This window comes from Megalops cyprinoides, chromosome 23 (assembly GCF_013368585.1).
Source record: "Megalops cyprinoides isolate fMegCyp1 chromosome 23, fMegCyp1.pri, whole genome shotgun sequence".
NCBI classification, from domain to species: Eukaryota; Metazoa; Chordata; class Actinopteri; order Elopiformes; family Megalopidae; genus Megalops; species Megalops cyprinoides.
In genome coordinates, this window is record NC_050605.1 from 5867300 (window position 1) to 5882688 (window position 15389).

Sequence of the window (15389 nt, forward strand, 5' to 3'; positions counted from 1 at the left end):
CTGTGGGTTTGTCGTTTGTCAGTTCCATCCAATGAGAGCGCACACAAATTGTTATCTTTCTGACGTCCCAACGTTGAATGTTGAGTCCGGAAGCGCTCTGTTTCCGCAGCGTGAGGTCGGTGATGTGGCGATGGTCTGCGCTTGACAGAAGTTTCAGCTGGGCGCTGCGTAGTTAACAACAGGTAGAAAAGATGTCAGATCCTAGCAAGCAGGAGATCGCAGCCATCTTCAAGCGGCTGCGCTCAGTCCCCACGAACAAGGTGAGGCATCCAACGCTTGCGGAGAAACGCAGTTCTGTCTCATTCACAACCGTTTGACAAGACGAGGAAATGCAGCGTGATTTTGACACGTCGCACTGTTTCTACCGCTGCGTATAGTTAGCCTTCTAACTCGCTTGGTTAGCACCATATGGAAATAATGGACAGCGTCTTTCTCTTACTGCCGTTTAAAACAACGGATGCCTTTTCGACACTAACGACGTCGACCTTGTTTGCCAACTGGCTAGCAAATAAAATAATTAGCTAGCTAGAGACTATGTTCCCCTCTGGCTGTGTGACAGCTGACTATTTTAATTAACTTACTGAAAGGAAGATTAATATCTTAACTTCAGTTGATGAACACGTATTGAGCTGCGGAGCTAAATCGATTATAACATTACTCGATAAAACACTGCCACATGTTCAGAAATAGCTAATTGTGTGGCATTAAAACCTAGTCTGTAGTTTAATGGAACAAGTGTGCTACTAGACTAGCGATTAATTTGACCAGCTGTTTGGAGGAGAGAAGCGTCTTTGTCGCTACAGTATCTTGAATTATGAGCAGAGTACGTCGTACTAAATAGTCATAGCCCAGTGTACGAATTTGTCTTGAGTTGCAAACTTTGTTATTGTGTTGTGTCAGAAATACGAAACGGTAAGCTTAACCAGCAAGCTAAAATAATTGGTGTCGTGTTACGCCACCGTTTGTGTCATCCCAACTAACCTAAACCTATTTAACTAAAGACAGTTCTTCCTTGTTGCTGTGTAAGTTGCGTTTGCACTTCAGACTCCGACTTCCACGCTCCAGGAAAAGTTGCATCACTGTCTGCAGGCTTCTGCCGTGTTGATATGTTTGCATAAACACCACGTCGCAGAACATGACGCGTTCTTACTGTCATTATAAAATAAAGAAGGAATGCCGCAACGCCTTTTCAAAATTTGTCCGTCCATGAGACCGAAGAAGGGCTGCTGTTGAGGAAAGTTTGTCTTCGGTTTAAGAAAACAGTTGGTCTTTATTTTGGCAGTCTGCGTTTCTGCCTTACAGGCCTCCTGCTTTTCCCGAAAGATTAAACGGCACGCCTTTCTCTTGAGGTTTCCAACCCTCCGCAGCTCACGTAACCCGACTCTAGATTCTCAGTAACGCGTCTATATCGGTTGTTTCAAATCCCGTCCCTTGCGGGTTCGAATTGGCCGCCGTCTCACACAGGGATCTACTTGAAACGGGCAGGTTTAGTACTTTTATGTTAGTTTAATAAAATACTAAATAGATCTATTAATCTTGTCACTCCAGACCTTCATCGTTCATTGTTGTTCACTGCAACAAGAGATTAAACTAACAGATTTAGTGCAATGCAAACCACTTTTGGATGGAGAGTAATGGAGGCGGCTCACTTGGGTTCTATTTAAGGTCAAACAGCCAAACTCTGAAAGAGAAAAGGAATGAATGCATTTTAAAAAAACCAATTGTCTATGTCCGTGACATTTAAAAATGCATTGAGGAAGTGTGGATGTGGAGGAAACCTCAATAAATCCGTGCATTGTTGTGTGTTTGTGGGAAGACAATATGTCAGTGTGTTTCTGTGACAAATCTCCTCTTATAGACCCCCTAATAAAATCACTCAACTGTAATAAATGAAGAGAAATAGGTGTTCTGTTGTAAGATTTTAAAACTTTTCCCAAACCCTGCCCCCTCCCCCCAACACACAGGTATGCTTCGACTGTAATGCTAAGAACCCCAGCTGGGCCAGCATCACCTATGGAGTTTTCCTGTGTATCGACTGTTCAGGAACACACCGGTCTCTCGGTGTTCACCTGTCCTTCATCAGGTAGGACCTGAATACTTACCTGTTCGTTCTCAGTTGGGGCCCCGTGTACACCTGTCCAAGAAAGTAGGGTATCTGTGCACTAGTCAATTAGTTAGGGCCTGTATATACCTTTTCTTCTTCGGGAGGGATATGTATGCAAACCTGACCCTCACTGGGTGGCACCTGTACACACCTGTCGTCCAGGTGGGACATGTGTACACCTGTCCCTCAATAGCTACAACCTGCACATGCTCTTGTCCTACTTCAGGTGGTACTTGTGTACATTTGGTCTACAGGCAAGACTGGTGCACACTTGTTCTATCTCAGGTAGCACCTGTGTACACCTTATTTTTTTGTTGGTACCTGCGTACACCTGTCCTTCATTGGCTACAGTTTGCTCACACTCCTTCAGCTGGGATCCTTTTTATCCATACAGTATGGTACATGCTCATACATCCACTGCTGTGGTATGCTCTTGTGGACTTTTCTTTGTTGTGAAAAGGATCGTGATGGTGTACGCCTCATCTGCACTTTTAAAGGGGTCAGTCTTAGATATGTCCAGATTCAGACGCACACGGAAAGACAGCGTGCTGTGGAGGAGGAAACACATCAATGATAAGTCAGTAGAAAGAAAAAATGATGAAATGTCAAAGGAAATAAATATATGAAGAATTAAATCATGAAAGAAATAAATGAATACATGCAAACGTCCTGTTGACGGTGAGTGCTGTTACGAAAGGGACTTCAGTGTTTTTTCAGCATTTTTTTAAGTCATGAATTAATTATTCATTTATCTGCACAGCCTAACAGCGTGTCAGTCAGAGCAAGTGTGTGATTGATTCAGTCGACAAAGTAATCAGAGTTAAGTTACTGTGCTTGTATTTGAATAGTTTAACTACGTACCTCATAACTTTCCAAAATATGCCAGCTGTCGCAGGAAGGTGGTTTTGAATTTCATGATTTTATATAATAGTTTTGTTTGTAGTTAAGTAGCTAAGTGTATTTTTGAATATGACATTGACTTTGGGAACACAATGCATTACAAATGAAATGGAATATTTTTGCATAATCATTATTGGCTTTGCTTCGTCAGTAGTCAGCTCACTAAACAGACAGGTATCCTGTAGAATTTCGAACACAAGCACTTTCAGTCTGTAAACTCACAGGGCAGGGCACAAATAATATTCATACAAATCGAAGTGTAAGAATGAAAATGATTAACTAAAATAACATAATTACATTAATTAAGATAAAAAATTTACGGTAATAAGGCAACACAACAATCTGATGTGGCATTTTTTTGATCTTTCATTTTACTGCATTTCTTGCGTAAAAAATAAAAACATGCTTTATAATTGTCCTACTAGATGGTGACGAAGACTTCAAGTTCAAAGTAAAGCTAACTCAAATGGCTTCAGGTTTATTAGCGGTTCTGTTAAAATTACAGTTTTTTGTCATAAAGGCAGCATGTTCACCGATGTCAAAACTAGATTTGTTGTAAACTAGATTGTTGTGATAGGGGACTGCCAGAATGTAGTAGCTTTCCACTCTTGCCTCTCAACATGTAATAGCACAGCAACTTGTTTTGCACTGGAAGAACTTTGAAAACAGGGCAAAGATTTGGTCCAACTCTGACAAACAAATAAATGTAATTTATTCCATTACAGTATAAAAAAACTTGAATATTCAATCAGTTTTGTTGATCACTGAACTTGCTTAACTGTGTTGGTGAAGGAAAAAAAAAGGTCTCATTTGAATTTAACTATGAGTCAGAGTTTATGAAGAACGTTAGCTGAGTCCACCCCTTGCTGTGCGGTTGTCACGGCGATGCCTCGCTCTGAGACGCGGGCTTTGTTTTCCAGGTCGACAGAGCTGGACTCCAATTGGTCGTGGTACCAGCTGCGCTGCATGCAGGTGGGCGGCAACGCCAACGCGGTGAGTATATCAGGACCACGTGGGCAGCAGGTATATTTTAGGCCGTATAGCCCGCGCCGCTGCATGGGTGTGAGGTTGTCGAGATGCCTCAGGCGTAGCGGGTGGCGGAAACGGTTTCTCGCTCGCCGCTTGTATGTGCGCTAACCTGTCTAACCTGTCCATCATGAAGGCCTTCTCTAAAGCCACAGGTGTGCTGTGTGTAAATGCAAGGGGCGAGCATGGAGAGCATCGCATTGTGGGTAGGGTCACATGTAGGGCTGGGCAATATAGACATCACGATATATCGACTAGCTATTTTTAGCGCAATAACAGCTATCCCCGGTATGTGGCGTTAGGTTTTTTCCCATCATACCTATCCAAAGTTCAATGAAATGCCCAGCCCTAGTCACATGTCACAGTGGGTCAAGAGTGCGCACAGCAAGCCACAGCTGGTCTGCCGATAACTGGTGTTCTAACCTGCGAAATAACGGTTGCACTTACGTGGAATTATCTTTTATTGCCCTGTTTAGCAGACTGTTGGTCACCCTGATCATTTTATGACCCTGTAATTCATGCACTACTTGAACTTGGCTGCATGGTTGTTGTTTGTTTTTTTCCTCCCCCAGACGGCCTTCTTCCATCAGCACAGCTGCACAGCGAACGCGGCCAACGCCAAGTACAACAGCAGAGCTGCGCAGCTCTACCGAGAGAAGATCAAGACCCTGGCCACTCAGGCCACTAGGCAGCACGGCACAGAGGTACCACAGAGATTCGTATCTGTCTGTATCACTGTCTGTATCTGTCAATCAGTAATGCAGACATCCGGAACTCAGGCCACCAGGCAGCACGGCACAGAGACACCACAGAGATTTGTATCAATTTGAACTGAAGATATCAGATAGCTTTGCAGATGTCAGTCACCTTCTATACAGAGACATCCATATCAACCTCAGTACCATAGATATTCCATGAAGATTAGGCTATAGATATTTAGTTTTGTCAGCGCTGTGTAAATTTACAAATCTCTGTAAATCTCAGCTTTACATGTTAAAAAGTTACATAGACACCTACAGCAATACAGCCCTGATAGTCAGGCTGCCTGGCAGAACAGCAAAGAAGTAACACAGATATTCACATCGATCTGTAGCATATGATATCTGTCACAGTCCGTACCAAGTGTATCTACTTCTTACATTTCATTTCTTTAACAGACAGTCTTATGTAGGGAAATTTACAGTTTTTACATGTTATTTATCTATATGACACACCTCAAGCTAAGTACCTTGTCCTGGGGTATAACATCATTGGCCACCCTGGGAATTAAATTGGCAACTTTAATATTTTGTGTTAAATACCCTGCTCCTTAACATGACACCACACTGCTGCCCCCTGCTGCTCACCAGTCAGTGCTGTAGTTCTAAACTTTGTTTTGGAGCCTTTGTGTTTTGCAGAAAGATGGTGTGTAACCTCCACTTACTTACACACTCTCTCTTGCAGCTGTGGCTGGACAGCCAGGCCCCCGTCTCTCCAACATCGCCTCACAGCAAGCAAGAGGACTTCTTCGCCCTGCACACACACGTAGGTTCTGCGTGCTAGTCTATCCGCCTGGGACACTGACTGATGCTGATATTTTTAGAAAATGTGAACAGACAAGGTCAAGCTTGTGGGTATTTGCTTGGATACCTGTACCACATGACGTTAACTATATTCGTTGCAACTTAAATTCTGTTTACATTCCCCAGTACTTTATTGTTGGATATCTTCCCTTATTGGGGGTTCTCTCTGAGGCAGTGTTGGCATGATTTTCCAAGCTCAGCTGTCAAAATGTGTCCAATAGACTACAGACTTCTCCCACCACAGCCTTGTGCCTCCAGCTGCAGGCATGTGTATATGGTTAAAAAAAAAACAAAGTCCATGATGATTGCGCTGAAGTCAGAGCACACAGATGATTTTGTATGTAAAACTATATGGAATTCCATAGTATGGAATTCAGTTGGAGGATTCTTCCGAGTTTGTGAGGGGGTAAAAAAATGGTGAAAACCAAATGTAAACAAGCAAGGCAAGTTCAGCGTCCCTTGTTATCTTCAAAGACAAGTTTACACAGCACTATTTTAGTTCAGGAACAGAAGCGCCTCCACACTCTTTGGTTTAGACAAGACGGTGGTTTACTGGCAGCCTGCCCTGTCCGACACAGGAGCAGGTTCTCTGTTCAAAAAGCAGGGCGCTCCAGTTTTATCTAGGGGGCGCCAAATACACATTAATAGGAAATCCCTCTCTGTTTCTGGTAGTTTCCCATGCAGTACTAGTGTCCCATTCAGCAAAAACAGTTACTTCCACATTAGCAGAAAGCTCACATGCTGGCCTGTGGGAAAAATGCAGATCAGTAAAACTTCCTGTGCGGTTTCTCATGTTGTGATAGAAAAAGGAACATGGGTGGCAATATTATGAAAGTCTTGCGAGATGGAAAATACCCTTAAGCCCGATCATCTTAAGGGTATTTTTTGATTGAGAACAAAACCATAAGCTGAAATGTTGTCCCAGCCCTACTTGTGTGTGTGTATTAGTGTTTATAAGTGTGTGTCTGAATGTCTGTGCGTCTCTGTTTGGGTGTGAGTGTGGGTGTGAGAGAGCGAGAGTGACACCGACCCACAGAGAATGCATGTGAGCACACCTGTCTGGTGTTTAAGATGTTTATGTTTTACAGTGCACGTGTGTGTGCACACTGTATTTTAAGGCATGTGAGTGTGTGTTTGTTTTTGTGTGCATGCGTGCGTGCGCATCTGTTGCCAGGCCGTCCCAGGTGAGAGCAATTCAGCGCAGGCGAACTTGGACCTCGCAGCTGATAAACCCACAGGGCAGGAGGCTCTGGAAGCAGACAACGGTAAGCACCCACTCCTGGAAATCCGCCACTTATCAGGGCTAGAACTACAGTAACTGTGGCTGCTAGCTGCTGCTAAATAGCTGTTTATCAGGGCTGTGTGTGTCCATGTCATACATGCATTACCCTGTTTCTTTCTCACTCTCTCAGGTGCACCAGAGGAGGGCCCCAGCGTGGACCAGCTCAGCGTATCACCCAAAGCTGTTTTGGGTAAAACCTTAGTGTATTACAGTACCGAAACCTTCACTCAACATCACTTCATTATGTCATATCAGGCCATGTCAGGTCATGTCTTTGCATAGGTCTGTGGTGTCGTGGAACGGCACGATTCACCCATAGTTATGAACTACAACTACAGGGTTTTGGATGTGTCTGTTTGCACAATGACACAATGAAACAAGTAGTTCTAGTTGTTTCTAGCTTCCCATTCATTCCATGTCTCTAAGTAAGTGTCCAACTTGTATCCAGATGTGGCCAGTGACGATTTGAGCTGGAACAAAGACCAAAAATCAAAAGTCAGTCGACACCTCAAGAAAAAGGAAATTCTTTAAATTAATGAATTAAAACACGAGTAATCAAAGTAACTAAAACCCAGACCAGTGGCCAGAATCCCTGAGATATGTGGCATGTATTTAAACACAGGGATGTTTTTAACTACATCAGTCATTAATACTGTCTGTAGCATGTTATATTGGATTTGTTAAAGGTGCTGTGGCAGTTCAGTTGATGTGCTAGTGGAAATGTGGTGAATGTCTCTTGTCTGTCTCATTCTAGCTGACCCCTCTTCTACAGAAGTATCACACAGTAAAGGTAGACAGTTATCTCTCATTATCTGACCCTCTCACTGAGCTCCTACTACTTATCTGGCAGTCAGTGGGGAGTTCAGCCGTGTGTGCATTGCACTAGATGATTGCTGTTTATTTTAGTTTTGTTAACTCACTGGGCACGGGCTTGGCTAATTGATTCTCATTTGCACCTTTTCTGTGAGGAAAGAGACAGCATTTTCACTGAACCTGCAGCTTTCGCTTTAATTACAATGCCGTGGCACTGTAGAGCTGTCTCCTCTGTGGGGTTTCTGTCGTGATCAGAATTAAGGCGCAAATCTGAGGGCATCAGTAATTAGAGCACAGATCTGAGGGTGTCAGTAATCGCAGCACAGATCTGACAGTGTCAGTAGTTACAGCACTGATCTGATGGTGTCAGTGTCTGTACAGAGCAGGCCACTCTAGAAATGTATTAATTTTACTATCTGTTGGCCCAGTTGCTTCGTCATTCGCTGTGGTGTTCTGTCTCTGATAAGTGTTTCCACTCCTTCACAGAGCCCTCCCTGATCAAGAAGAAGCCAGCTGCTGCTAAGAAGACGGTGAGTGTTAGGCTCTATACTGCTGGCTGTGGAACAATGTCCTAAATGTGTGTGCCTGTGTGTGTGTGCCTGTGTGTGTGCCCGACTGCTCAGCTCATGTTGATGACATTTGTCGATCAGTTGGGCTCAAAGAAGGGTGGCCTGGGGGCGCAGAAGGTGAGCAGCCAGAGCTTCTCGGAGCTGGAGAAACGGGCACAGGCCGTGGACAAACTGCGGGAGCGCGACGAGACTGCGCAGAAGGCCAGCGAGCCAGAGGAGCCCATGTGAGCTCCTCTCTATCACACAGCTACCCCATTGCACGCACATGCACAGCACCCCCAGACGGACCTCAGCGCACCCCCGGTCGTCTCCTTATATCCTGATGTCTACGCAGTATTTATGACTTTTTGTGCACTCCTGTGGATTGCAGTTGCAACCCTCTTTATTTTCTCCTGGTGCCGAACCTGTCTCACACACACACACTCAGCTATCCTCTCCGTCACACATACAGCTACCTTTTCTCCACACACACACACACACACACACACACACACACACACACACACACACACACACACACACACACACACACACACACACACACACACACACACCACACATACACACAGCTACCCCTCTCTCACAGGTGATTCCTGGGCTCCTAACCTTCCTCTCTGCCTGTCCCCAGCGCGTCCTCCCTGAGGCTGGCCTACAAGGACCTGGAGGTGCAACGCAGGAAGGAGGAGGAGCAGAGGATGAAGAACCTGCAGGGGAAGAAGAAGGAGCAGGCCGAGAGGCTGGGCATGGGCCTGGCAGGCAGGAGGTGAGCTCACAGCGGGTCACATGGGCAGGCTCAACCAATCACAGTGAATAGTCCCATAGTCCAAGGTTCCAGCTGTGGGTGTGCATGCATGAGTGTGTGCGCGTGTGTCTGCATGTGTGGGACTCTTTTTGGTTTGAGAGATGTGTGTGTGTGTGTTTATGTACGTGCATGTGTGTAAAATCCTGCCTCTCTTTGGTTCCAGTGGTGTGTCTCACTCGGTGCTGTCCGACATGCACATCATCCAGCAGGAGTCTCCCGCAGGGGTAAAAGTGTCACGGGGCAGGAGGTACGATGAGGACGAAGCCGAGGACGATGGCATGTTCTCCTCCAGGTTCTCCAGGTGAGAGGCGAGAGGGACCTGTGGCTCTTCCTTTCACATTTAACACCCCCCCCCAGCAAACCTCCTCCAGCCCAGCAAACCCTTGTTATAATTACATCAGCAGCACAAACCACTTCCTGCTCACTTCCTCAAAGCTTCAAATACAGACGTGGTCTGTATTTATATAATAGGTTTTATCTTCATTTCTGCCTGCAGAATGTCTGCTAGAGACGCGGAGGAGCCAGAATCTTCTAGCAAGTTCTTCTCTCAGTGGGGGGATTCTGGAGAGTCAGCAGGGAAGAAGGAGAGCGTGAAGCCTGAGCCTGACTTCTACCTGAGCTCTAAGACCTCATTCGACGAGAGGTGATTTGCATTTCATGTCATACCAACACGGCCAATGAAATGCAGCAACAGCACAAGCAGCAGAGACCATACTGCTGACACAACCAGACAGTACAGCCTCCAGCCAATCACACATGGGGATGGCACAAGAGGCCGAGCTCACCTAAAGCACATTGCCAATGAGATACAGCTAGCACACGCCCTCCTTATACAGCCAGCCACATGCAGCTAGAGAAGTGTAGCGTGTCCCTGAGAGTGGAGCATTCAGGGTAGATTGGGACACACTTAAGTGACGGGGCTGGTGGTCTCTCTCGGTCTCTCTGCCCCTCTCACAGGGCCACAAGGCGGAAACACGACCTGGAGCCCGTCAGCACCTCAGACGAGGCCCAGAAGAAGTTCGGCGACGTCAAGGCCATTTCCTCCGACATGTTCTTCGGGAAGCAGGACAACTCTGAGGCACGTCCCTGTTTGTCCTGTACACCTCATCCTGCAGTTTTATGTTAAGGCCTCTGTTAATGACAGTGGGGTCCTGTATGGGCCCCCTGTGTGGGGTGTTATAATTGCATTCTGGTAGTGACCTGTGATACTCTGTTGTTCTCTCTGACAGTACGAGGCCAGGACCAGGCTGGAACGATTCTCTGACAGCTCCGCCATCAGCTCGGCCGACCTCTTTGAAGATCAAAAGAAACAAATGGGTGAGGACCTGGAGCACTGTATTGCTCTGTATCAGAGCATGCACACACTAGATATGCATGTATTGAGGCACTAGTTATATGTGTACTAAAGCATGTGCACACTAGTTATATGTGCATCAAAACATGTACACATGAGTTATGTATGTATCGCTGCACGTACATATTCCTTATCACAGCTCTATGTAAGGCGCTGACATACCTCCTGATGAGGTTGAGCCCCGTATCAGGGTTGGGATCAATTCCGTTTCAGTTCAGGGGGTAACATACAATTTAAATCATGAGTAGAAAATCATCCCTGATTTTCTGTGAACTTCTTTCAATTCTTTAATGAATTGAGTTTACGTTCTTTCCTTAACTGAGTAAATTTTAGAGGAATTGACACCAACTCTGCCCTGTATGTATGATCTTTCATGCAGCTTGAATAGATGCACTTTAAACTCTGGATAAGCATCTGCTGAAGGACTTTGTATAAATGTAGTGGACCAATGACAACACGCAATACTGTGTGCAGCATTCCTAGTGTGAACCATAAAGAGGAAACTGGACAGAATGACCTAACAGGGTTTTGGAACAAATTGGCTTTCTACGTGTGGAGTTGACCCCAGAGTGGTTTGCCTCGGTTTCAATATGGCTTGTGGTGTTGCCGCTATAAGGAACTGCCTGTGTATTTGGAAGTTTCATTTCTCGCTGCAGTGCTTCTGTATTTCTGTACAGGATGTGTGGTCTGACTGGCCTCAGCGAGCATAGTCAGCTGTATGAAAGGCAAGCCAAGTGAAGCAAAGAAAGTTAGCCTGGATGAGGCCAATTGATAAGCAAATAAATAAGCAGAGATTGATTAAACGGGCAGTTAAATGTGAGACCCAAACAGACAGACCGGAGAGGCCCACAAGAGCACACACTCCCATGCGACAGTTCTGTACTGTAAACGTACTGTAGTTAAGTGACATACATCTCATACACTGTGTGGTCTGTGATTTGAGGTTTTATGCAGGTCCTGTTGTTCTGCATGTAATGTTGTTTATGTGGTCTTGTTGTATGCAGTTATGCATCTTTGTAACTCTCCTTTGCATGTGTTGTAAATGAGTCAAGTGTGAATGCACATATCACCGCACGTGTGGGACTGTTGCAGTCAGATGTGTAGCGTACCCTGCAGTACAGCAGTGTTTCTCTGAGGCTGATCCGTCGGGGCTGATCGTCGGTCTTCGGTGCTGATCCCCAGGGTCGTCGTACAGACTGACCAACGTCCTGCCCAGCGCGCCGGACATGTCGCAGCTCAAGATGGGGGTGCGGAACGTGGCCGGCAGGCTCTCCGTGATGGCCAGCGGAGTGATGTCATCCATCCAGGTGAGAGGGACTGAAGACACACCCGTCAGTGCTTCATACGCGCACATATGCACATGTAGGCACGTACTCACAGAATGCAGACTCATTTACACCACACATGTAGTTATGCAGAGACACAGAAGCTAGCTTACACACGTGCACAGAGACACACACACACACACACACACACACGGATGTGCATCGACAGACTCAGTAAGCCACACACACATACACACATTTACGCAGAAACACACATGCAAGCAAACACATGTGGAGGAAGACGCATACAGACACACACGCATACACTGGCATAGACACATACTTACACAATGCAGACACAGACACACCACACAAACAGTTACACTGAGAAACACACACACACACACACACACACACACACACACACACTTAAATTTAGGATTTAATAGTGCGGCATTCCTCCCTGATGCTTGTCTCTCCTCTTTCCTCTCTTTCAGGATCACTACAGCACTTGAGTGGCCCTGTGTGTCCAGTGGGGTGTTTATAGAAATGGGGGGAGGCCATGAGTCTCGGCACACCTGATACATATCTCTATTGTAGCGGGACCTTTTCGTCTGCCACATGTATATGCATCTGAGCAAAAGGACGTATTGCCACTCAGCAGTACCCCTTTGATGAAGGGTAATTTTCTTTTTTTTCCCTGTAAACAGAAGCTTCTATTATTTTTCTGGTATGTGGTATGGCGCAATCTTCATATCGAGATATTTAAAGATGTTTATTCAGGTCAGGCTCGGAATCTATGCCGCATTGTAAAAGAGAATTTTGGTTCTGACAGGTCATTCGAGGCACCTTTTTCTTTTGGTTTTTATGGTGGAAATCAGATATGTTCGATTCACAAGCAGTGATACTCAAACTTGGAGCTGGATGTAGTGCAATATGAAATGCTCTGTAAAAGGACCCATTAAGTTGAAGAATGAACCAAATTCATCAGGCTTCTCTGAATCTGGCCTGCACATGAGACCCTTAGTTCCCAAATGAAGGGAAAGAGGCTTCACCTGCTAATTAAATCGCTTTGGACTTTCCTAAAAGTGCACTTAAGAAAGAGCGCTGACCATAAAAACATTGTCCACACAGTACCTTGGAGGTTCTGGGACAGTGATCTTTAGAAATGTTCTTGCCCACAGCTCACACCCTCTCTGGCCGTGAAGACAATCAGTTGTCACTTGCACAGCATTCACATAAACCATGTTAGGTGACCAGAGAGACCAGAGGGGTGACTCAGAGGCCAAGTGTTACGGGGAGGTGTTTTTTACTCGCCTGTTTTTGGGGCAGTAATTCCAAAAATTAACACTGTAAATGCCCTGTGTAACTTGTGGTAACACTCTGTGGTAATTCCCCCCAATGGTTTCTTCTGACACATAGTGTGAGTAGTGCCTGTTCTGTGATCTGGTCTCATACACAGAATGAGAACAACTTGTGATGTTGATATTAAGAGTTCACTTTTTGTTGTGGTTTGAAGGGAGTGTCATGCAGTATGGGTGTGGGTTATGGTCGAGCTCACACAGAAGAGACACGCTTCTGTTGCAGAGAAGCAGTTTTGGTGTGCGATTGGTAATTATATCCCGGGAGAAAGCATTACTGTTGGGAGACTGTTGGGCCAGCAGTGAACAAAACGAACATGACAAGGAACGTGACGGTAAACGCTAACTCAACACACTGCCCAAAATGCAATTTAATCAATGCACTTTTCACTTGCCTTTTATGCCAATACCCTTACTACCAACTCCCACTATTGGTTACAGAGGGGGAGATTTATCACTGCAAAGTGTCATTATTTAATGTGGAGCTACCTAGCTGTGAGTGCAATCATGAAAGCTAGCATTACTCAAGGTAGCTTTTCTCAAGTAAAGCTCTTATGACATCAATTCCAGCCAAAAAAAAATAATGTAATATTTTTGCACGTCCTCAAAGTTTTATTTTGAACACGATTAAAGTAGTTTATTAGATTGTTAAACGTTCAGATTTAAGTGGCAGCTTTTTTGCTTTTTGAATGTGATGCATTGTTTTGCTGCAGATGTGCATCTCACGCACGATTAGTGTGGCTTGAAGCTCCTGCTCGCGCAGCTTGCTCGAGTTTGAAAATACGCTTTCTGTTTGCCTGTAGCAGTAGTTCACCACCAGAGGGCGTTATAGAGGCGGCTCTCTCAGCGCCACAGATCAACAACGATGTGTATAATCTGCTCTGTATCATCTGTAATCTGTGGTTCTGGTTGCACTGCTGTTTCACCTGATGCCTCAGCATTCACCTTATTTGGTGCCCAGGAAATGCTGTGGCTACAGATTAGGTGTATAAAATGCCGTGCTAATCGAGAGATACTCTATGTAAATATTGCTGAATCAAAAACAAAGAGGAAAAAATGGAGTGTGTATTCCAAGGTTTTGTAGACAATTACCTCCAAATGGAAAAACAAGCACACTAAAAAAAAAAAAAAAAAAATCCAAATTAATCATTGACATTGGGTGCAAAACAATGTAGATAAATAAGGTGCCTTCATTCAGAGAGTACTGTGGTTGTGGAAAACAGATTAATAAAAAAGAACAAGACATGCAGATAATTACGGTTGATTTCGGATGCTTATCTAGACACGTGCAGACCCACACAAGCTTAAAACTATGTATGCTTTTGTTGCACAGTAAGAGGTAGCCAACAGAAGAGGAATGCATGCTATGTTGCGCTAAATTGACAGTACTGTACCTCAGTGTCACGGGCACCCAGTGTGACCATGCCCAAAAAAAAGGGAAAACTGTCAACTTAAATGTAAAATAAATTTTTTGTTCCCCTGAATGTAGTTGTGTGGGTGTTTCTTTATGTTATGAGTAGAAATGCATGTAGAATGTAAAAATATGATAGAGCCAGGGCATGCAATCCCCATTCATTTATTCATTTATTTTCAGTGGCGATATTTTGTGTTGTTTATACTAGCTGTGTCTGTCTTCGTCATGAATAAGTGTAGCTCATTGTAAGAAGGACAGGGATGTTAGAAAGGCATATTTCATGAAATGCACATATGTTCTCTGTGCTTATGTGAAAGACATATCCGCTAAATACTACAGCATTTTTTTAACTTGGTAGCTCAGGTAAGGAAATGACCCATGCATGTGCACTGAAATAAAAGATCACAAAGTCTTCTAGAGACTATGGAGCTCTGCCCAATAAATGAAGATGTGGCAATGAAGACCTATCAGTTAACTCATCTCTAAAACCTTTAACACCTGTCACCCACCAGGTATCTCTTGTAATACATATATATACCACATCACTACATTGAAATACAATGTACCTCATATTAGTTACATAGGTTACTCTACACTTAGATGTCTGTTGATTAAAATATTCAGATGGGCCACATCACGCCTCCATTCCACCCATCACCACTGAGGAGACTGGAAAGTTGTCTGCCCTGTGTTACACTGCAGAATATGTCACACTATGTTATCTCTATATCTCTTTAGATGCACGTTTATACCTTTACTTTGTAAATCTGAGGAAGAGCTTATGGTAGGTGAAAAAATATAAAATTATGTATTAAACTGAAGTAAACACTACAATAAAGCTTTGTTTTCTGGAACATGAACCACATGTCGCCTTTCATTTCAGTAACCACTTCGTTGCTAATTAAAAGCATTCACGAGATGGGAAAAAAATATAGCT

At 44.5% G+C, this 15389-nt stretch overlaps 1 protein-coding gene across 2 annotated transcripts; it reads left to right on the forward strand.

Annotated features, from left to right (window-relative positions):
* The first annotated feature begins 74 nt into the window (after positions 1-74).
* On the forward strand, positions 75-14287 carry arfgap3 (ADP-ribosylation factor GTPase activating protein 3). 2 transcript variants are annotated; one of them, XM_036517874.1, is made up of 17 exons: positions 75-260; positions 1965-2083; positions 3925-3997; positions 4603-4734; positions 5474-5554; positions 6767-6857; positions 7005-7064; positions 7629-7664; positions 8174-8217; positions 8338-8480; positions 8885-9019; positions 9222-9359; positions 9555-9701; positions 10016-10136; positions 10288-10375; positions 11595-11719; positions 12175-14287. In XM_036517874.1, the coding sequence occupies exons 1-17, from the start codon at positions 192-194 to the stop codon at positions 12190-12192; spliced, it is 1620 nt and encodes a 539-aa protein (XP_036373767.1). In that variant the 5' UTR covers positions 75-191; the 3' UTR covers positions 12193-14287. The 2 variants fall into 2 exon arrangements, with proteins under 2 accessions (XP_036373767.1, XP_036373769.1); XM_036517876.1 differs by lacking the exon at positions 7629-7664.
* Positions 14288-15389: the final 1102 nt, after the last annotated feature.

Bases quoted from the DNA above. Each gene is read 5' to 3' on its own strand.
- arfgap3 (XM_036517874.1), top strand. From the start codon at position 192: ATGTCAGATCCTAGCAAGCAGGAGATCGCAGCCATCTTCAAGCGGCTG. The intron at 261-1,964 runs GTGAGGCATCCA...CCCAACACACAG, and splicing joins GCTCAGTCCCCACGAACAAG to GTATGCTTCGACTGTAATGC. The intron at 3,998-4,602 runs GTGAGTATATCA...TTCCTCCCCCAG, and splicing joins TGGGCGGCAACGCCAACGCG to ACGGCCTTCTTCCATCAGCA.